Genomic DNA, 22,042 nt, shown 5'->3' with positions numbered 1-22,042 from the left:
GCTTGCCAAAGGCTTTTCATAGTTCCTGCCAGGAAATTAGTTCCTGCATCTGTGAGGATGTCGGAGGGCCAACCTACCCTGGCAAAAATGTCTGCTAGTGCACACACTTTTAGCCCTGGTGTTGCTTAGAGCTACTGCTTCCGGCCATCGGGTGGCAAAATCCATGAAAGTCAGTATGTACTGCTTTCCTCTGGGTGTCTTTTTCAGAAAAGGACCCAGAATATCCGCAGCTACTCGCTGAAATGGAACTTCAATGATGGGGAGTGGCTGGAGAGGGGCTTTGACCTGGTCTTGGAGTTTTCCCACTCTTTGGCATACCTCACAAGACCAGACATAGGTAGAAACGTCCTTGCCCATTCCCTCCCAGTGGAATGACCTCCCCAAATGGTCTTTGGTCCTGTTCACCCCAGCATGGCCACTAGGATGATCATGGGCTAAGCTCAAGAGCTTTACCCAGTACTTAGTTGGAACTACCAACTGTCTCTGAGGATGCCAGTCTTCCTGGAGTCCACCCGAAAGAGTTTCCTTGTATAAAAGTCCTCTTTCTACAACAAACCTGGATCGATTGAAAGAGCTGAGAGGCGGTGGGTTGCTCCGGGCCACCGTCCAAGCGCTCTGGATGCTTTCATCTGATTCCTGTTTGGTCTGGAACTGTTCCTTTGATGCTGGAGACATAAGTTCCTCATTGGATTGTGGGCCTAGGCTTGGTCTCTGTCATAAATATAAAGGGAAGGGTAAACCCCTTTAAAATCCCTCCTGGCCAGAGGAAAAATCTTCTTACCGGTAAAGGGTTAAGAAGCTAAAGGTAACCTCGCTGGCACCTGACCAAAATGACCAATGAGGAGACAAGATACTTTCAAAAGCTGGGAGGAGGGAGAAAAACAAAGGGTCTGTGTCTGTCTGTATGCTGCTTTTGCCGGGGAGAGAACAGGAATGGAGTCTTAGAACTTTTAGTAAGTAATCTAGCTAGGTATGTGTTAGATTATGATTTCTTTAAATGGCTGAGAAAAGAGCTGTGCTGAATAGAATGACTATTCCTGTCTGTGTGTCTTTTTTGTAGCTTAAGGTTTTGCCTAGAGGGATTCTCTATGTTTTGAATCTAATTACCCTGGAAGGTATCTACGATCCTGATTTTACAGAAGTGATTCCTTTGCTTCTATTAAAAGTCTTCTTGTAAGAAAACTGAAAGCTTTTTCATTGTTCTAAGTTCCAAGGGTTTGGGTCTGTGGTCACCTATGCAAATTGGTGAGGATTTTTACCAAACCTTCCCCAGGAAGTGGGGTGCAAGGGTTGGGAGGATTTTTTGGGGAAAGACGTGTCCAAACCACGTTTCCCCAGTAAACCCAGATAAAGTTTGGTGGTGGCAGTGGAAATCCAAGGGTAAAATAATTTTGTACCTTGGGGAAGTTTTAACCTAAGCTGGTAAAAGTAAGCTTAGGAGATTTTCATGCAGGTCCCCACATCTGTACCCTAGAGTTCAGAGTGGGGAAGGAAACTTGACAGTCCCTCTGGAAGCGATGTAGGGGATGGGGCTGTTTCCGTTGACTGTGAACCACTCTCCGCTGGTGCACTATGTTGGGGTTCAGGCTCCAGCTTAGCCTCTTGTGTCGGGTTATCGGCTGCTGCCGGTTCAGGTTCGGTGGAGCCCTCTGGTGTTGGGGTTGCAAGTACTGGATTCAGTGGTGGCAATGGGTCTGGTGCTGGTTGTTCCACCGGTTCTGGTTCTGGGACTGGCTTTGTCTGGGTCTCTGTGACTGGATCCACTACTGCTGTTGCAGACATTGGCCTGGGGTCCGGGTCCATCACCTCTGACCGGGTCCTGATAGAAGTTTCCGGAACAGAGCTAGGCATGACAGCTTGTTAGCCTGGCTGCGGATGACCATTCCCACCCTCTTGGCTAGCTTCACATGATTGGCCAAGCCTTCTCCCAACAGCATGGGGATGGGATAATCATCATATACTGCAATTGTCCACATTTCTGACCAGCCCTTGTACTGGACAGGCAACTTGGGTGTAGGCAAATTGAAAGAGTTGAATTGTCACTTGGATCTCTGGGTTGATTAAATTTAGGTCCACTAAGGAAGCATGCATAGCCAATACTTGTGCTTCGGTGTCCCTCAACACGGTGTCCTTCTTCCCACCCACACTCACAGTTTCCCTCCACTCCAAGGGTATCTGGAAGGTATCTGGGCCTGAGGACGTCTGGTGTGATTCTGGTGCAATGAACTGTAATCTGTTAGGGTTCCTGGGGCAGATGGCCTTCACATGCCCTGGCTCGTTACATTTAAAACATCGTCCAGCTGACGGATCACTGGGGCAAGGTGGGTTGCTGGAGAATGGTGTGGCAGGACGATAAGGTGTCTGGAGTATTCCTTGGTGTGTAGTTGGGGCCTTGGGCTGCCCCCAGTAGTAGGGTGTGGTCTGAGGGTGTCCCTTCTGGTACCCGCTCCAACTGCGACCAGGGTTGTTCCTCTCTCCTCCCTCCACCCGTTTTGTTCCAGTTTGCCCCGCCTCTCTGGCGGTCTGGGACTGCTCGTATTGATCAACATAAGAAGCAAGCATTTCTGCTGAATCTATTTCCTTATCCCATAAACACTATTTTATTTCCTCCCTGGACATATTCAGGAATTGCTCCTGAGCTATCAAATCACACATTCCATTAAAACTAGTGACACCCCTTCCTTGGACCCATTTATTTAACAGATCCTTCATCTGGTTTAGATAAGCCACATTACTTAGTCCAAGCCCTCTCTTAAGGGTTCGACATTTTACTCTGTACATTTCCAATGTAATTTGAAATTGCTTTAAAACCAAATCCTTGAACTTATTATAGTCCAAAGCCTCATCAATAGGCATCTTATTGAATATGTCCAGAGCTCTTCCAGTCAATTTTGCGACCAATGTGGTCATCTTGTGAGCATCAGGAATTTTATGGAGAGTGCACAGTCTCTCAAAAGTGAGAAAATATTCAGCAATATCATTGGATTCATTATACTGTGGACATAGTCGCTGCCGTTTGTAGATTGTTGGGGAAGGATTGTTAGGGTTATCCAGCAGATTCTGCTCAGCTTCTCCATCTCCAGTTCATGCTTCCTCTCTTTTTCCTTTTCCTCCATTTCTTTTTTCTTTGCCTCCATAGCACTCCTGTGAGCAGCCTCTTGGTTCTTTTTTTACCTCCATAGCTCTCCTGTGGGCAGCCTCTAGGGCTTTTTCTGCCTCTTTCGCTGCCTCCAGTCTGGTTAACTCCAGTTTGTGTTGTGCTTTGGTTTCTGTCATGTTTGCCTCTCTGTTTTTAACTAACTTTACACCCAAGAGTTAGAAATAAAACAAACAAACAAAAAAACTTGGCTTGTCAAACAAAATAGGTTGTGCTGTAACTGGATACCTATCTTCTCTGATAGTGGTTGTCAGCCTACAGAAAAATCCTAAAAAAACCCAAACACCTTTGTCTCCAGGCAAATAGACAGAAAACCCCTTTAATTGCTCTTAGGTTAAAAACAAACAAACAAACAAAAAACTTCTTCAGGTCTGTGAAGACTTGTGAATTTCCCTGCAGGAGGTTAACTACCCTGCCTTTAGGTAGAGAAAACTCCAGCTCACAAAAGACAATTCCCTTTTGTCTCTGCTGTGGCCCCCAAGCAGAGATAAGAAAAAAAAGCCTCTAACTGCTTTCAGCTGAAAACCTGCTTTCCAGCAGCCCAAAGGAAAAAAAATCCTTTTTAAAATCTGCTTCATGTTCAAAAAATCTCAAATTGATCTCAAAATGATTTCAAGTAAATCCCAGCGCTCTGCCACCATGTCTAGGTTCCTTCCCCCACTCTGAACTCTAGGGTACAGATGTGGGGACCTGCATGAAAACCCCCTAAGCTTATTTTTACCAGCTTAGGTTAAAACTTCCCCAAGGTACAAACTATTTTACCTTTTGCCCTTGGACTTTTTTGCTGCCACCACCAAGCGTCTAACCAATCTATAACAGGGAAAGAGCCTGCTTGGAAATGTCTTTCCCCAAAAAAATTCTCCCAAACCCTACACCCCCTTTCCTGGGGAAGGCTTGCTAAAAATCCTCACTAATTTGCATAGATGAACACAGACCCAAACCCTTGGATCTTAAGAACAAGGAAAAAGCAATCAGGTTCTTAAAAGAAGAATTTTAATTGAAGTAAAAGAATCACCTCTGTAAAATCAGGATGGTAAATACCTTACAGGGTAATCAGATTCAAAATATAGAGAATCCCTCTAGGCAAAACCTTAAATTACAAAAAGACACAAAAACAGGAATATATATTCCATTCAGCATAACTTATTTTATCAGCCATTTAAACAAAACAGAATCTAATGCATATCTAGCTAGATTACTTACTAAGTTCTAAAACTCCATTCCTTTTCTGTTCGGGGCAAAAGCATTACACAGACAGAGAGAACCTTTGTTTCTCCCCCCCTCCAGCTTTGAAAGTATCTTGTCTCCTCATTGGTCATTTTGGTCAGGTGCCAGGAGGTTATCCTAGCTTCTTAACCCTTTACAGGTGAAAGGGTTTCTCCTCTAGCCAGGAGGGATTTTAAAGGTGTTTACCCTTCCCTTTATATTTATGACAACCTCTCCCAGCAATTTTTGCATCAAGCTGATAACTTCTGGTTGAGCTGTAGCATCTCTTTGAAAAAGATATCCAGTCTTATTTTAGTGATGGAAAATTCACCACGTCCCTAGGTAATTTGTTCCAAGTGTTAACTACCCTCACTGTTAAAAACATGCACCTTATTTCTATTCTGAATTTGTCCATCTTCAGATTCCAGGCTGTAGGTCTCATGATTTTTTTAATCCTAAATTAAGGAGCTCTCTACTATCAGACATCTTTTTCTCATGTAGATACTTGAAGACTGTGATAAAATCATATCTTTCCATCTATTGAGCTCTGTACCAGTTAGCAGGTGGGACACTATGATGTAGAGAATGTTTTATATAATAACAATTCTGTAATTACTGCAGCTAATATAGACTCTAGTGTGCTGCTTATTCAGTAGGGTTTCATGGAAGAAGCACCTGTGTTTTTTGACCTAACAGCCTGTCATTTGTTTTCCAGGATAAGATTAACATGTATATTTTGAGTTGGACTTTTTCTGGCTCATGCATCAGCAACAGAACTATAAACTGAATTTTGAGAGCTAATGTTTGTTGCCAATCATTCATGAAACAGCAAGAGCCCAGCTTGACTTTCAGAGTTCATGCTGAGTTTGCAGAGCAACTGGTTACTTGTAGACAGAACACATTTTCACTAGGTCATTGAGAGACACTAAATATGGAGTCTAACAATATTTAAAGAGTTATATCTCAGAGAGTGAACCTTTATTTCATACTAGGGCTTTATCATAAGACTGGATAATGAAGAAGGGTTGTAGAGTCAGATAATATCTTGTCATTTAATTCTATTATGGGGAGAAGGCTGTAGAGACGGAGAAAGCTATGTATTGCTGGACAATATATTTAATTGACCATTGCTGCAAGATACTGATTCTTGATTCCCATCAATTATACGGCAGAATCGGACTCCCAGAGAGGGCAAGTTGTTGTTCAGATTTTGCTTAGCTTTTATTACGTTCAGGAGGGTCAGCAACAGGGTTACATGACAAACTTTCCTGTTTCTTAACAGTGGGAAATATTTCAAGCAAGTGTAATAAAGCCCTAGATTTATATAAAATCCCAGTATAAGTGAGACATCCTGGTGGACATTGTATTTATTTCCCTAATTAACCAGCTGTCCAGAATAACAGTGGGCCATTTAGGAAAATAGCTGTCAGGAATAAGCTATTAAGAAATGAAACACTGATTCATTTTAAGTTTTTTTATTTTATCAATTTGTTTCTTCAAGAGAAAAAAATGTCAGCTTTCACAACATGTAAAATGACTCATTTCTTCTCAGTAGTGGGTTAATGCATCCTCTTCAGCAGAATTTTTGGTACTTGTGTCTCTATTAAGTAGAATTTATCTCTATATAACCTCCCTAGGATGCACATGCTCCCTGGCAGAGCTTCCAATATAGCAACCAACCTTGTTTAAAATCACTCCAATTGAATGGACTAAACTGTTTCAGATATAGTTAAATTTGGTTCTTCCAAGTATTTTCTTTTAACACACTTTGTTGGGAAAGGATTCGTATCAGATGGAAATCTTTATTTAAGGCACAGAAATGAAAAAGCAGTCATGAAAACTGGGATTTTGATGGGGATCCTATGGAAATTTGGCACCCAATTCAATGTGATTTAGGTGCCTAAATCCCTTAAGTCCCTTTGGAAACCCCAGTCTAAAGCATTCCTCCCCAAATGCAAATACAGGTCTAGATGTTGAGCTCTATTTTGCTGCTAAGCAAAAGGAAGGGAGATTAGGGTCTTTTCTTTCCCACCAAGTCTAGATTGTGCAATGCACTCATCGTGTATAGACAGGGGAATTGCAGGGCTGTAAAATTCCAGAGGGAATGCTGCGAAAAGGGCTGACCAAAATTTGTCATAATTTTTTTGTAATCAAAAACAAAGTTTTTGAAAAAACAAAACATTTCACAGAAAGGTCTGCTTTCCTAGAAAATTTTTTGATTTTTCACCAGAATGCTGAAAATATGAAAACTGAACATTTTCATCGAAAACCCAAAGATTTCCCAGTTTGCAGCCAAAAATATTCAGCCACCAGTAGCTTTTAGCTGAAATATTCGTTTTTCAGAATTTTGCTATTTTGGTCAAAAAATCAAATGTTTTTTGCTAAAAAATCACCAGGAATTATATGAGGTTTTTCATCTTCACAGTCATTTTCTGCTGAAGGGGGCAGATTGCCTCCTAGAACTCCCTGGTGCTCAGGGGTCGAGCACTCCAAACTACACTCCTACATTGGGTGCAGCCTATGCCCCTCTAAATGACTGGCCCGTGGGGTTAAAAAGGGCCAGAACCATGGCAGGGGTATAACCACTGCTGTGAAGATAGTGCTCAGTTTTGAATGTCTGTAGTAGTGTTGAGCAAATTATGCAAAGAAGGTAACATATTTGTATCTTTTTCTACTGGTGAATTATCTGAGAGCATTTCTCACTTTTCACAAATGTATTCACTATTCAGAGTTATTTTCCAAATAATTGAAACAAAACAATTCTTGGCTGTGAGCTATTCAATGTGAGTAACTGACATTTGATATTTGAGTTGCCCTGGTTAGAATTGTTTGGATGGATAAGTATTCTGTCTTGATTGGGTCCTGGGTTCAGCAAACCATCCCTATTCTGCAAAGCACTAGGGTTCACTAAAATCTAAGGAACTTAAGAATAGTCTTAAATTTTGCTGAAGAGAGATGGCCTTTGCTGCATTGTGCCCTAGATGATCATATCATTTGACATCAGGTTTCTGGTGTGAATATTTGCATTTACTCATTCAAAATTTGCATTCCACCAATATTCTGTCATCTTTGCTTATACTTTATCATTTCCATTAACATTGCTGATATTAAATTAGTTCACTAGATACCTGATGAAAGTGAACACAAAATGGACAAAAGCACAGCCGTCCTTTATTCATTTTTTTATTCAAGTCAATATTTACTGAAAAAATATTGGTCCATTTGACCAGTTATTGTTTTTACTCAGGTCATTTCACTGGCAATTTGCCTGGGTCAGGGGTTATGAAGTATCTGTTTCGGCCTTTGGGCCATCTTCAAAAATGTCAAAATTGTACCATTCCCCCTTTCTCTTAGATTCAATATTAACTAATTAAACCCTTCCTTTTCTTCTATATTGGTTCAGGTTTCCTGGTTCCCCTTGTGTCCTCTCTCCTCAGATGGAGTGAATTTAAAATTCCCATAACTATTAGATCCAATGTTTGATTTCAGAGAGAGGTTAAGGGGCTGGGGACACTGAGAGGGCGGATTCCTAGATATTGGTTATCATTGCCAGGATTGAAGAATGGGTACAGTTTTCTCTGAAAATCTTGAGTGATGGACACAACAGGGCACATTAGCGCTACATTATAGAATGAGATCATTCCCTCTTCCCAGTCCAGAAAAATGCCAACCACTGGGCACTTTTTATCCTCAGAGGTGATTGTGTCACTTTTCCAACTACAATGATATTGACCCTCAGATAGCCGCAAACTCCAGTATTCCTTCTCAGGAGGTTTCTCCATCTTCTCATTTTTCAGTTTCCCCCTTTCATTCTCAGTCAGCACCCCCAGCTCCCACTCTGGCTTGTCCCCAACCTCCACCTCCCAGTATTGTTTCTTCTCTGAAAATCCTTCATTTGCCACCACTATCAAATCCCTGCAGGCTTTCTTCTCTGCAGTGGAAATGACTCGATTTTTATCCTTGAGTGAAAGTTTGGGATGTTTACAGTCAGAATCCAGAGTGATGTTAACTGGAGGGAGGAATAAAAATGTTCATTTCATCAGTAACTAGAGACTTAGTAACTCTCACTGAAATAAACAAACAAATATCAAAGCTGGTGAGGAAAATTAAAGACACAGTAGAGAGACAAACAAAATATTAAATATCTCAGCAAAATGCACTACAACTGCCCAGAACAAGAGCATATGTAATATATATATATATATATATATATATATATATATATATATATATATATATATATATATATATATATATATATGTAATAGCAAGGGCACATACAGCCCTGGCTAGTTATAGCTTGAATTAACTAACACTCCTGGCCCAAATCATCTCCTCCCATGGTAAAAGCCATGGGCACAGAGAAAAGAAATCTCTGATCTCATAAGAACAGTCATAACGGGTCAGACCAATGGTCCATCTAGCTCAGTATCATGTCTTCTGACAGTTGCCAATGCCAGATGCTTCAGAGGGAATGAACAGAATAGGGCAATTTTGAGTGATTCATCCCCTGTCATCAAGTCCCAGCATCTGGCAGTTGGAGGTTTAGGGACACCCAGAGCATAGGGTTCCATCCCTGACCATCTTGACTAATAGTCATTGATTGACCTGTCTTCCATGAACTTACCTAGCTTTTTTTTGAGCCCTATTATAGTTTTGGCATTCACAACATCCCCTGGCAACGAGTTCCACGGATTGACTATGCACTATGTGTGAAGAAGTACTTCCTTTTGTTTCTTTTAAACCTGCTGCCTATTAATTTCATAGAGTGAGCCCTGGTATTTGTCTTATGTGAAGGAGTAAATAACACTTCCTCATTCACTTTCTCCACAGCAGTCATGGTTTTATAGACCTTTATTATATCTCCTCTTAGTCTTCTCTTTTCCATGCTGAAAAATCCCAGTTTTTTTTAATCTCTCCTCACATGGAAGTTGTTCCATACTCCTGATAATTTTTGTTGCCCTTCTCTGTACCTTTTCTAATTCTAATACATCCTTTTTGAGATGGGATGAGCAGAAGTGAACATAGCATTCAAGGTGTGGGCATAACAGGCATTTATATAGTGGCATTATGATATTTTCTGTCTTATTATCTATCCCTTTCCTAATGGTTTCTAACATTCTGTTTGCTTTTTTGACTGCCACTGCACATTGAGGGGATGAATTCAGAAACCAATCCACAATGCCTCCAAGATCTCTTTCTTGAATGATAACAGCTAATTTAGACCCCATCATTTTGTATGTATAGTTGGGACTATGTTTTCCAATGTGCATTACTTTGCATTTATCAACACTGAATTTCATCTGTCATTTTATTGCCCAGTCACCCAGTTTTGTGAGATTCCTTTGTAACTGTTTGCAGGCTGCTTTGGACTTAGCTGTCTTGAGTAATTTTGTACTGTCTGCAAATTTTGCCATCTCACTAGTTACCCCTTTTCCCAGATCATTTATGAATATGCTGAGCAGTACTGGTCCCAGTACATACCCCAGTACATAAACAGGGGACACCACTATTTACCTTTCTCCATTCTGAAAAATTACCATTTATTCCTACCCTTTGTTTTCTGTCTTTTAACCAGTTACTGATCTATGAGAGGACCTTCTCTCTTATCCCATGAATGTCTACCTTGCTTAATAGCCTTTGGTGAGGGACCTTGTCAAAAGCTTTCTGAAAGTCCAAGATGTTTGTCCATTGGAAAATGCCAGTTTATCAAACTCTGTATTTTCTGCAGGAATGTGGAATTCCGCAATTTTGAGGAAATTTTGTTTTTGAAAAAAAAAAAAGCTCATAAAGCACTTTCCATTTCAGCATTTTTATAATGGAATATTTTGATATTTGTCTTAAAATAATTTTCCCTTCAAAATCTATTTCATTTTATAATGTAAATTTTAACATACAATAAAAACTTTTAAAAATGAAAATGAAATATTTTATCAAAAGGATAGGTTTCAACTAACCCAAAACAATTTTAAAAAAATTTATTTCACAGTCGATTTTAAAATATGACTCTTTCTTTATAGGACAAATCACTGCAGGACAAAACCAAATCTCTAAATGTCAGTATTTGCCATTAAAATGAAAATGTGGCTTCCTGCACAGTTCTAGTTGTAAGATGTGAGAGAGATGGAAGTTTTCTGCAATGTCCTTGAAAAATTTATTGCATTAAGTTTAAATACCTTTGGAATCCGTTGTATTATATGCAAAGATTATGTATTATTGTGGGCTGGGATTGCATGTAACCTCTACAGGGGGGACAGTGAGGTGAACTCTTGGAAGTGTTATGAATTTCAGAGGTCTGTATTGAACAACGTGCCAGAGAAGAATGGACTTTTGGGACAAACAGGTTCAAGTGGTTTGCCTGGGGAATATCTAGGGGAAGGTGAATGGAAATTCCCCATCTCTGGTTATGCAAAAATCTAGGTTTTTGAAGCTACACCCAAAGTCAGGGACCATTTGTCTGCTGATTATCTGTTCCCAGAGACTCAGGATCAAAGTTCCCTACTGTATAAAGGAGATTTACGGATGTGCTAGTTCTTAATTAAGGTTGTTTTGAATTTGTAACCACAGGAAAGCTCCTGTGCATTTTGAATGACTGATCACCAACCAAAGCCAGAGGTAAAAGTTGGGATGACCTCTAGTAAGTTTATTAGCCTATTTGTAGGGTCTTCTTATTGTTTTAAATGTTGTCTCTGTAATGCTTTCACCTTAAGAATAAATGTGCTTGCTTAGAAAGAGCTGTGTGATCATTTTTGGCTGTGAGCAATTATAGCTGTTCATGGACTCTAAGAAGAAAGCAAAGCACAGATGCTGGCCTATTCAGGCAGTCTGGCTTGCTGGGAATAACACAGTGTAGGCAGGGAACTGTGCAGTCTACAAAATCTCTAGTCAGGAGGGAGAGAGACATGGGTCTCTGCACAAGCATGTTTATGGCTGAGAAGCTAGGAGCCTAGAGCGGGTGTCCTCAAGGGACAATGGAGAGGACATAAAAGTGCAGTGGCCTTGAACTGTGACATAAGGTACCTAGAGACAGAGGCTTTCAAAAATATGAATAAAATAAATAAACAATGCTCATGTGAATTGTGTAAGAGAAAAACATATGTGTTTAAAGGAATGGATCACATTTCAAAATATTCTGCAGGAAAATGGATTTAGCCATGCAACTTCTCCTCAAGTGAATGGGAGCCAAAATATGAAGGTCCCTATCCTGCTGCCATTACTCACCCGATCCATGGATACCAATAGAGTTGCTCACATGTGTAATGCCAGGAGCACTGGGCCCTAAAAACTTTCTTCACAATGGCACTTCATAGTCATTCATGATAGCAAGGGAGAGTTAATGGGCAGGGAAAGAGAGTGGGAGTGACAATAGGCCAGTAGTTAGGATCTAGGAGTCCCAAGTTAAAGTCCCCCATCCAATTACTATTTAATTATTGATAAGAAATGGAACAGCTACCACAGGAGAGACTGAAGCCACAGCTTCAGCTTGGAGGGGGAGGGATAGCTCAGTGGTTTGAGCATTGGCCTGCTAAACCCAGGGTTGTGAGTTCAATCCTTGAGGGGGCCATTTAGGGATCTGGGGCAAAAATTGGGGATTGGTCCTGCTTTGAGCAGGGGGTTGGACTAGATGACCTCCTGAGGTCCCTTCCAACCCTGATATTCTATGATTCTATGATTCATTCCGTAGCCTAGCACATATTGTGCCTTCCTCTAACATGGGGGACCCAAGCTTGCATCCACAATCCTCAACAAGCAAAGGATGCAACTGAGCCTAGGTCTCCTACCTCCCTGCTGAGTGCCCTAACCACTAGGCTAAAGCCTACAAGAGAGGCACAAGGACCTCCCCCTTCAGCCATTTTGTTAATCTAGTCCTCCTTTCCTTTGTTTTTGTCAGAATGCCATTTTCAGGTTGAAATGAAACATTTTGGCTTTTTCAATGAAGTTGAAATTCTTCAGCTAACTCAACACAAATTCCTGAATAGTTTCAGTAGACTGGAAACTTCTTTTTTCAACTGTTAAAATATTTGTCCTAGAGTCTTGCTCAACTACAGTCACCAATTCTTTTATCAACAAATATTGTCCCTTTCTTCTGCAGCTAGGTGCCTAGTCAAATCCCAGTCACATTGCTCTTCAGGGCTGTTGAGCAGACATTCTTTATTCCTCCTTTCAGAACTCAGGACACCAAAAATATTTAATCAAAATATTAAACTTCTGGGAGAAAATAATGTGTGTATAATTCCAGATACAAGGCATCTTACCTGCATTGCTACGAGCCCTCCTGAAGTCTACAACAAAAAAAGAGAATTCAGAATTTCAGCTATAGCATATGGCTTATTTTACATTGAAATAATACAAGTTGTGTAATATTAAACATGGTCTTTCAACTCACCCAGCTCAGCCATGGCTTTTTCTGAAATGGAAAAAGATTGTTACATCATGCTTCTTCATTATTCCCTTGTTAATTCTGTTTTGTAGGAAATCTTTACTCCCTACATGGACTTAGTCAAGTAATATACACTCAGGTGAATAAGGGTCAGCTTCTAAGGCCCCAAACCTACAAAAATCTACATCCATGCTTAATTTTAGACACCGTGAGTCCATTGTGTTAAATGGAACAACTCAGTGCGTGTACAAATTTAAGCATGTGTCTAAATCTTTGCAGGATTGGGTCTAAACATTTATCTTTTTGCCATATTAGCTGCAATAGAATATCTACTGTGCTGTGTTCAATGGCACCCTCATACAAACTAAACTATGCAAAAAAGGTGGCTAAATCTTGAAGTCCATGCTGCATTTAAACAATGGTAATTTGCCTGAGTGAAAATAATGTAATAAGAGAGTAAGAGTCAGATATGTAATGGTATTAAGCACCTAAAGATGCAGCTAGGTACCTGAAAAGAGGTTAGGTGTCTAATTTTGAAAAGAGGTTAGGTGTCTAATTCCCATTGGTTTCAATGAGAGTGAGGCACTTAGCATGATTTTCAGAAATGTCAGAGTGCCTATCTGCATCTTTACAGAATAAATACTTTTTAAAATCTAGCCCTGGATTCCTTAGGATTTGACCGGCTGACTTGCATGCTTTAAAGTTCTCAGCTTTTTTGATGTCTGAATATAGTGTTTTGTTTTGGTTGTTTTACACTGCATTTCCTTCTTTATGGAAAAGAGATAAAAAGAGCTATGTGGATTTTTTTCTAAAAGTGATGCTATAAAAATGGTTTTGGGGAAGTTTTCTGGCCTATGTGATACAGGAGGTGAGACTAGATGACCACAATGATACTTTTTGGCCTTGGAATCTATCTATGAATACAGAGGGGGGAAACAAACCCCCCCAAAAAATGATGAAGTTGGGGGCTGGCCACCACCAAGGGGCCAGTAGGCTGGGATGTCTCTGTTACCAGGAGGATGCTAAACTAAAGACTAGAGCTGGTTGAAACTATTCCAATGAAACACTTACCAAATTTCTCCTGTATTGCCTGAATTTCTACAAAGAAACACAATTAAACTGTTAACCAAAAGACAAGAGGAGTCTGCAGATGACAGCAACTAAACAGAGAGTTTTAATATAATCAAAATACATTATGGAGGTAGTTTCTGGGAGTGCAGAATGCATTGATCTGCGGGTAGTGAACAAAATTTGACAGATATTTGGCTTTCACAAACACTTAGGCTATTTCTGTTCTCATGGTAGTGAGTACATACATTTCACACCCAGCTAGCACGGGTATAAATAGAGGTGTGGTCAGTGAGGCACTGTTTAGGTTAGTAAAGACACTCCAGAACCTTAGGATATATTCCCTACAGGGCTCTCCTCATGCCCAAGAAGTTCATCCCACATCTGCACTGCTACTTTTAGCAGTGAAGTTGTAACACCGACAGACCCCGGTCAGCAGCGGGCGGGATCGAACCTGGGACCTCTGCTGCTAAATGCATGAGCCTCTACTGCATGAGCTAAAAAACACATAGCTGTTAGCTAAGGCTGTAGAGCAGCCTCATTAATCTCTCTCTGTAAGTGGTCTCGGTGTCACTAGATGGGACAGAACACGACACCCAAGAGGTGTGTGGGTTACATACTTTGCCTAGCTGAAGAAGTGCATCCCAAGCTTCAGAGACTTCCCAGTCGATATCCCAGATGAGCCCCTACTTGTAACACCGTTAGACCCCGGTCGTCAGCAGGCGGGATTGAACCTGGGACCTCTGCAGCTAAATGCATGAGCCTCTAATGCATGAGGTAAAAACCATACAGCTGTTAGCTAAAGCTATAGAGCAGACTCATCAATCTCTCTCTCTCTCTCCTCTCGGTGCCACTAGATAGGACAGAACACCACGCCCAGGATATGTGTGGGTTACCAAGTGTCTCACTGCCTTCCCGCTGCCAGAACCTTTCACTGCCATGTGTAGTTACACACAGCAGTGCAAACACAGCCTGCTTTTCACTGTGGTGTGTAGCTACATGTATCCAACACACCACCGCCAGCACAGACAATGCCTTAGTTTTATGAAGGCCAGGAATTAAAACAGTGCAGTTGCAGCAATAATGTCACTCAAAACAAACAGCCACAAATGAGATCTAGAGTGCAAGAAACACTCATAAGAGCAGGAAAATATGGACTTTATGGTATTGTAGAGAAACAACATCACTGAATTACCTGTAATTTAGATTAATGAAAACAATAAATCAAGAAAGAAAAAAGATAAAGTCTCCATGTGTGAAGTAAAGCGTGTTTCTTCTTTGTAACATGCTGAATTTTTCCCAAAATGCCCCCTATCCCTGTATATAAGACTCCTAGAAATTTCAAAACTCTGCTACATAGATACAGTAAATTCATCGCATTTATCCCGTTTATTTACAGTTAAGTCCTGGGGCAGAGGTTCTCTGCATTTTTGTCTGCCATGAAGGTGCCTATCAACAGGGCATTTAGCTCTTCCTATAGTTGGTCATTTGCTGTCTGAGATCATAGAATCATAGAATATCAGGGTTGGAAGGGACCTCAGGAGGTCATCTAGTCCAACCCCCTGCTCAAAGCAGGGCCAATCCCCAATTTTTGCCCCATATCCCTAAATGGCCCCCTCAAGGATTGAACTCACAACCCTGGGTTTAGCAGGCCAAAGCTCAAACCACTGAGCTATCCCTCCCTTCCTGCCCTTTAGAAGATTCACCTTCTAAAGTAACATTTTCACCTATATCATCTTCAAGCCTGAATCATCTTCCTCCCCAGTAGTGATATGGCCACACCATTTGAAGTCAAGCCCTTTCTTTGTCTTATCCCCTTTCCTTGTCTTGTGACAGTTGATCAATTCATTTCTCTATTAGCGCCACTCTTGCCTTTTCCAGCTATGTCTCTGATCCTAGTACATTCCTGAGAACACTTTTATTCCATTTCCTTTCTGCCCCATAATATCATACAGGTGTCGGCAGAAAACCCTGGCAGACATGTGGAGCTTTATCCCTTTATGCTGTGCTGCTTTTCAGACATTCCCTTTGTGATATCTGTGCTAAGTCAAATTTAGTTGGTAAAAAGAACAGGAATACTTGGGCACCTTAGAGACTAACAAATTCATTTGAGCATAAGCTTTCGTGAGCTACAGCTCACTTCATCGGATGCTCTAATAAATTTGTTAGTCTCTAAGGTGCCACAAGTACTCCTTTTCTTTTTGGGGATACAGACTAACTCAGCTGCTACTCTGAAACCTTTGGTTGGTAAGTGACATTTAGCAATGACCTTGCTGGAGTTTGGTGAAAGTGTTTTAGTTATTATTAGGTTCTTGAGAAGCAGAAAATAAAATCTTCAGGTTAAATTTTCATGTTTGCTGTGGGTCTCAGATATAGGTGGTAAAAAAAGTTTAAAAAAAGTATAAATTTTTTCAAAATATATCTAAACTTAAATTAATTTTTTTATTGTTGAAAATCTCAATTGATCTCAACAGGATTGGTTGAAACCCCCTTCCCCCACCAAATACATTTTTGATGAACATTTTCATCAGAATTTTTCTTCATAAAACCCACAACATTCTGAAAATTTTATCCATCTCTCGTATAATCATTTGTGTATAATAAGCTTATTTTGTTAGTTTGTAGTGTTGCTGTAGCCGTTCTTGTCCCAGGATATTAGAGAGACAAGGTGGGTGAGGTAATATCTTTTACTGGACCGACTTCTGTTGGTGAGACAAGCTTTTGAGCTTACACAGAGCTCTTGTCTCTTTCACCAACAGAAGAAGGTCCAAAAAAAGGTAGTTACCCACCTGTATCTATTTTGTTAGAACAGCCAGCTCAAAACAAGCACCCATGCTGAAGACTGAAAGAAATCTCTTGAGTTTTAAATATTAAATAGTGAGAGATGGAATTACCTTGTTGAGAGTTTTGGTGCTCAGTGTCTGCAAAATAAAGAAACAGAAGAGGTAATCTCAAAATAATAGGCAGAGGGGTTAGATTTTCATTTGCCAAACCCCACACTAAGATATATGACAGTGCGAACGTTTTGTCTGAGATTTGTAGAGGTACCTAAGGAATCTGGACATTCAATTTCTATTAAAATTAAATCAGGCATCCAAACACCACAGGCAGCTTTGAAAGTCTCAGCTTTCAGATTCATAGCTGTATATAGGCCTTTAAGCATGACAATCTCCCCATCTTTTTCTAACATTTGCAAACAATACACACATATGGGGTTTAGCAAGCTTTTGCAGAGAGAAATAAAATAAAATGTTCCTTTAGAAATAGTGTCCTGACAGCTCTCACAGTTTATTTGTTTATGGTTCCTCTAGCTACACAACCACAGTCGCCACAAACTCCTTTATTCCACCCAGACACACACAGCAGCCTCAAAACAGCTCAGATTAGGCCTGTTTTGACTCATTTCCCAAACCCATCATATCTGAATTCATCTAGGTCAAAAGAAGCCAGTGTAACTGCTCAGATCCATCAGCTGCTTCCCTCTCCCAGTGCTAAAGGGGAAGCTGCAGTCTCTGAAAATGTGGGTTTCAGCCTTTTCTGTGTCCTCTCCCACTCTGTCCTCACTCCTATTATTAGCTAGTAGAGCTGGGTGGGAAAGCCTGTGAGAATGTTCAAGGTTGTAAAAACTTTCCCATTCTATTGGGTCGAAACCCTAGCCCTATTGAGATTTCACACACGCGCGCGCACACATAGACTCACCCTGAGGTAGCCAATGGCATAGTGGTTAGGGTCCTCTGCTAGGATGCAACAAATGCAGCTTCTAGTCTGTATTCTGCCTACTTCATACCAGATGAGTGTCCTAACCACCAGCCTATTGACAGTGGGATCTCTCTGGGGTTTCAACCAGAAAATGCATCTTGGACCTGAAAAACTTCTCTCAACTAAAGCTTTGTCAAAACGGATACACTTCCGTAAAAAGTTTGGGTTTCAGTGAACCAGCATTTTCCAATGAAAACTCTTCACTGGAAAACTCCCAACCAGCTCTGTTAACAAGGGGCATGGAAAGAGTCAGAAGATGGGGGAAACTGGAACCCAAGCGGTCAGTGATCTGGAGCCTGCAGGTTTGCTACAGAGGCCCTCCTGTAGCTCGTCGGAGGGGACCCCAGACTTGAAGAAACCTGTCAGACTAGGATTTAGCTTACAGGTTGAACAGTCTGGGGGAGAGCTAAGTGATGTTGGGGATGGAGGGGGGCATGGACAAGGCCTTTGGCAGTGTGGCTGGGGTACTCAGGTGGTGAACAAGGTTGAATATGGTAAAACCCAGCATTGTTCCAGTGCCCTGCTGCACAGACCAGTTCCCTGGCCCCAGTGGGCAGCTTGGTTTCTAATGGGAAAGCCATTTTACTGAGTCACACACATTTTCTTTTTTATAACAAATCTTAGTGGAGATTTTCAATGGGACTTTTACTTCTAAATCCTTTAGGTGGTTTTGAAAACCTCACCTATAATATGTATGGGATCTAAATGTCACAGGCAGGTTATTAGGCTTTAAATCACTATATAAATCCTACAATTTAAAGGGGAAATGTGGCTGAGCTGGGTGAGAGCAGGATTCAACCTTTCAAATGAAATCACCAAGCATGAGAAATTCAAACCCAGCTGGAATTTTGGGGGGAAGTTATTAATGCTTGAACAAAGGATTTCATTGGGATTTTCAAAAGCACTTAAGGAGTTAGGTGCCTAATTCCCATTTAAATGCAACAGGTGGTAGAGGTGAGGGAGTAAGGAGCCTAAACACCTTTGAGGATCTGGGCCTGAGCAATTTAGGAGCGCAATTCTCAAGGAAAGTCAGTGGGGCTTGTGCTCCTAACTCCCTTGGATCATCTTTGAAAATCCAAGGCTGAGTGCTCAACTCCCTTGGGCTCCTTTGAAAAAAACTTTGAATGGAACAACTGTCTCCCTCTTAACTGCAGCCTCTGTACCATGACATTATAATATTTGGACTTGGACTTCTTGACAGTTCTCCTGGCAAAGCATACACTTACCCAGAGCAGAAAATAATTAGTTGAGCTAAAATACACTCTTACCCAGTTCTTTTGTGAGAAGTCTTATTTCTGAAAGAAAACATATTTCAGAATTACAGCGGGAAACACACATTAATATACTCTAGTTCTGAGGCTTTTATCAGATGCCTCCAAGCTTTCTATTTAGAACAATGTAAATTAATTATGGATCTTTTATTTCCATCTGGACAGGAAGTGGTTGAATTTAACACTATAAGCCAGATTTTCAGCTGATGTTAATCTATATAGGTCCAGTGTTGGAGTAAATCAGCATAGCTCCACCATGAAGCTTCATCAGTTTACACTATTTGAGGATCTGATCCCTTAAGGGAAGGGAGACTTTTCTAACATTCAAAACCCTTTGTCCTTTTCCCCCATTTGATGGCAGTTCAATACTGACAACGATCCCAACTCTTAGGACTAATGAATTTCTCTTCCAAACCAAGTAACATTAAGAAATTAGTATGCAGTAGTTAGATACAATAGGTAGAAAAATGGATGCCAAAGATAGATAAAAACCAGAGACAGATGTCAGAGCTGGTCTCATGCCAGCAGGTCACATTTGCAAACAATTCACAAATACTAGGAGTCTGGTTCAATTTGACCATATTTAAAAACTTTCATATTTGTGACTAAGCAAAGCTTCAGAGGTGGCCAGCACCATTCAATTAATTATATGAATTCAGCATCAAACATGTATTTTACCCAATCAAGCTTTTTAGAATGCTTTACTTATCAAGTCTGCAATACAAACAAAACCGTGTGACTTGAGTGGATACAGCTGAAATACTGTATGCCAAACACCCAATGCTAGGTAAAGGACTTTCATAGACTGCCAGTTCTTCACTGGGAAATTCTGGCAACTGTTTTCACATACAGTAGAGCCTCAGTTTTACAACCACCAATTTTATGAATGACTAGTTATACAAACCATTTTTCCTGATGGAGAAAAATAATCACATAACAAATGTGATGTTAATGAGGAACAAATCGACTTTCCTTCATATCCTGATGCCTTATGTACCCTGGAAATTGCTTTCCAGTGGTGTAAAGGTCAAATAGAAAGCATTGAAGTACGCCATACTGCAACTTATGCACTGGACTTACTGTCATTTTGACATGTTCCATTTTATTAACTTTTTGATTTTATGAACTCTTCAATCCCCGATTAGTTTGTAAAACAGGGAGTTTGCTTTATCAGGTACATTCACAAAAATCAGAACCTGTTGATGAGTAATTCCTTGATTTTATCATTTGTCAAATACTATTTTTCACCAGATCTGATAGATGTACAGAAATATTATTGAAAGGATACATAACATATGTTATAGTTACCGTCTTCGATGGATTTCTTGTCATTTACTGCACACAGAGAGAAATATATTACAAACCTAGAGATAATGATTAGTGCATTAACAGCTAGTTTCAAAAGGTATATAAGTATTACATTAGAACGATGTTAAAAGAAAGTTCAGGTTGTGAAATCAAGCACTCAGAAGTTAGGAAATTCTCGAATTAAGGCTGCTGGAACAACCTTAATTCAAACTCCTTTGTGCATATGACCTATGAGGAAAGGTTGACAGAATGGGATGTGTTTAGAGAAGGGGAGGCTGTCAGGGGACATGATAACAGTCTGTAAAAGGTTGTTATAAAGCGAATGGTGATCAATTGTTGTCCATATCCACTGAGGGTAGAACAGGGAAGAATTGGCTTAGTTTTCAGAAAGGGAGATTTAGTCTAGATATTAGCAATGACTTTCTAACTCTCACGATAGTTCAGCACTGGAACAGGTCACCAAGGGAGGTTGTGGGACAGGTTAGACAAACACTTCTCAGGGATGGTTTAAGTAAACTTGATCCTGTCTCAGTATGGGGGTTGGAGTAGATGATCTCTAAAGATCTCTTCCAGGCCTACATTTCTACAATTCTATGCATTCTGACACGTTTTGAGGACAACATATAATTTCTGCAAAATTTTTGTTTAGTCAGAAAAAAAAGTTTGGACAGAAAAAATTTGACCAACCCTAACGTGGACAACTTCATACAAGAGAGTGTGTCCCATGGAAATCTCTCTTCCCATTCATGGTAGCACAGACTACCCCTCCCATGAAATAATACCCCTGTGGCAACTTCAGCATTGGAAAGTACTATTAGGGAGGTATTTCATGTGTTTTTATCTGTCTTTTAATACAGTTTAGCAGCTAGGAACAAGCAGGAAAGTCAGCTAGCCTGTTCTCTGTGGACCATCAACAAGTGCCCTGCAACATTAGCAGAATCCAGCTTTGGAACTGCTGCTAGAAGTTATTTTAAGACAAATGTTAAACTTTCAGGGCCCACCACTGCGAACTGAGAGTAATCAACAACATAGAGGAGAATCAACCCCAGGGTTTGTACTGTGCAACTAACTAGTAATGCTTAATACTTACACAATACTTGGAGATGAGTAAATATTATATTTATTGGGACTTACCAGCCTGAGCAGTTGTTTCATTGTTTTCTGGAAAAGTAATTAAATAAATAAAACAATGCTTCTTTTAAAAGGAGACAATTTAACTTCATATTATGGTTCTGTGTGCTTCACAGCAGTCATATTTCATAGACCGCATAGGACTGGAAATGTGTGATTTTTCAAGTAACCATCACACAAGTCAGATCTGATCCACACTAACAGTTAAAACTAGTGCTCAAGAAAAATGGGCAACTCCCGAAGGCTGTGATGAATGCAGTAGCTGTTTGGTCAGCTAGATGAAAGCAGTGTTTCCACTCAGTCCATTTCCTTGTGCACAAAGCCCTGTTCAGTGTCACAAGTTCTGAAGAATGGTTGGGATTTACGATATAGTAACAGGTAATACATATGTTGTAGTTGTGTTTTTTCCTTTCCTACATGTTGTTCGACATCTATGTGCCATGAGACTGTCTGTAACTGTCTGTTCTCATGTATTATCATTGCCCAAATGTAATAAAAAGGTAAAAAACCCAGCATAGTGGTCAGGGTCGTCTGCCATTTTGTGATGCCAGGAGCCTGGTGGTAGAGAGGCTAATCATGCAGAACTCTTACACTTGTTACTACATGAAGGGTTAGATTCACAAAGGGACTTAGGCGCTAACTGCCACTTTAGGCACCTAAAACCCAGAATCAGGCTCCAGTGGGATTCACTAAACCCCTGCTCAGCTGCCCCCAAACCTGTTAGCACCTAAACTCATTCAGCGCCTACATTTTTGCAGTCAA

At 40.5% G+C, this 22,042-nt stretch overlaps 1 protein-coding gene across 2 annotated transcripts in view; it reads right to left on the bottom strand.

Moving 5' to 3' along the window:
• Nucleotides 1–6,659: 6,659 nt before the first annotated feature.
• Nucleotides 6,660–22,042, bottom strand: part of LOC140902132 (butyrophilin subfamily 2 member A1-like) — a 28,135-nt gene continuing 12,752 nt past the window's right edge. The window contains exons 6-13 of one of the 2 annotated variants that reach the window (XM_073321864.1): nucleotides 21,284–21,310; nucleotides 20,150–20,176; nucleotides 18,839–18,865; nucleotides 16,706–16,732; nucleotides 13,815–13,841; nucleotides 12,750–12,770; nucleotides 12,619–12,645; nucleotides 6,660–8,372 (exon numbers count right to left, since the gene is read on the bottom strand). In XM_073321864.1, coding sequence (XP_073177965.1) covers nucleotides 7,849–8,372; nucleotides 12,619–12,645; nucleotides 12,750–12,770; nucleotides 13,815–13,841; nucleotides 16,706–16,732; nucleotides 18,839–18,865; nucleotides 20,150–20,176; nucleotides 21,284–21,310 — 707 coding nt within the window. In that variant the 3' untranslated portion in view covers nucleotides 6,660–7,848. The remainder of the gene's footprint in view (nucleotides 8,373–12,618; nucleotides 12,646–12,749; nucleotides 12,771–13,814; nucleotides 13,842–16,705; nucleotides 16,733–18,838; nucleotides 18,866–20,149; nucleotides 20,177–21,283; nucleotides 21,311–22,042) is intronic. The other variant, XM_073321863.1, reaches the window with a different exon arrangement.

The sequence above is a fragment of the Lepidochelys kempii genome, chromosome 23, assembly GCF_965140265.1.
Source record: "Lepidochelys kempii isolate rLepKem1 chromosome 23, rLepKem1.hap2, whole genome shotgun sequence".
Taxonomy (NCBI): domain Eukaryota; kingdom Metazoa; phylum Chordata; order Testudines; family Cheloniidae; genus Lepidochelys; species Lepidochelys kempii.
Note: the sequence above shows the minus strand (reverse complement) of the source record. Positions and strands in the feature narration are given on the sequence as shown.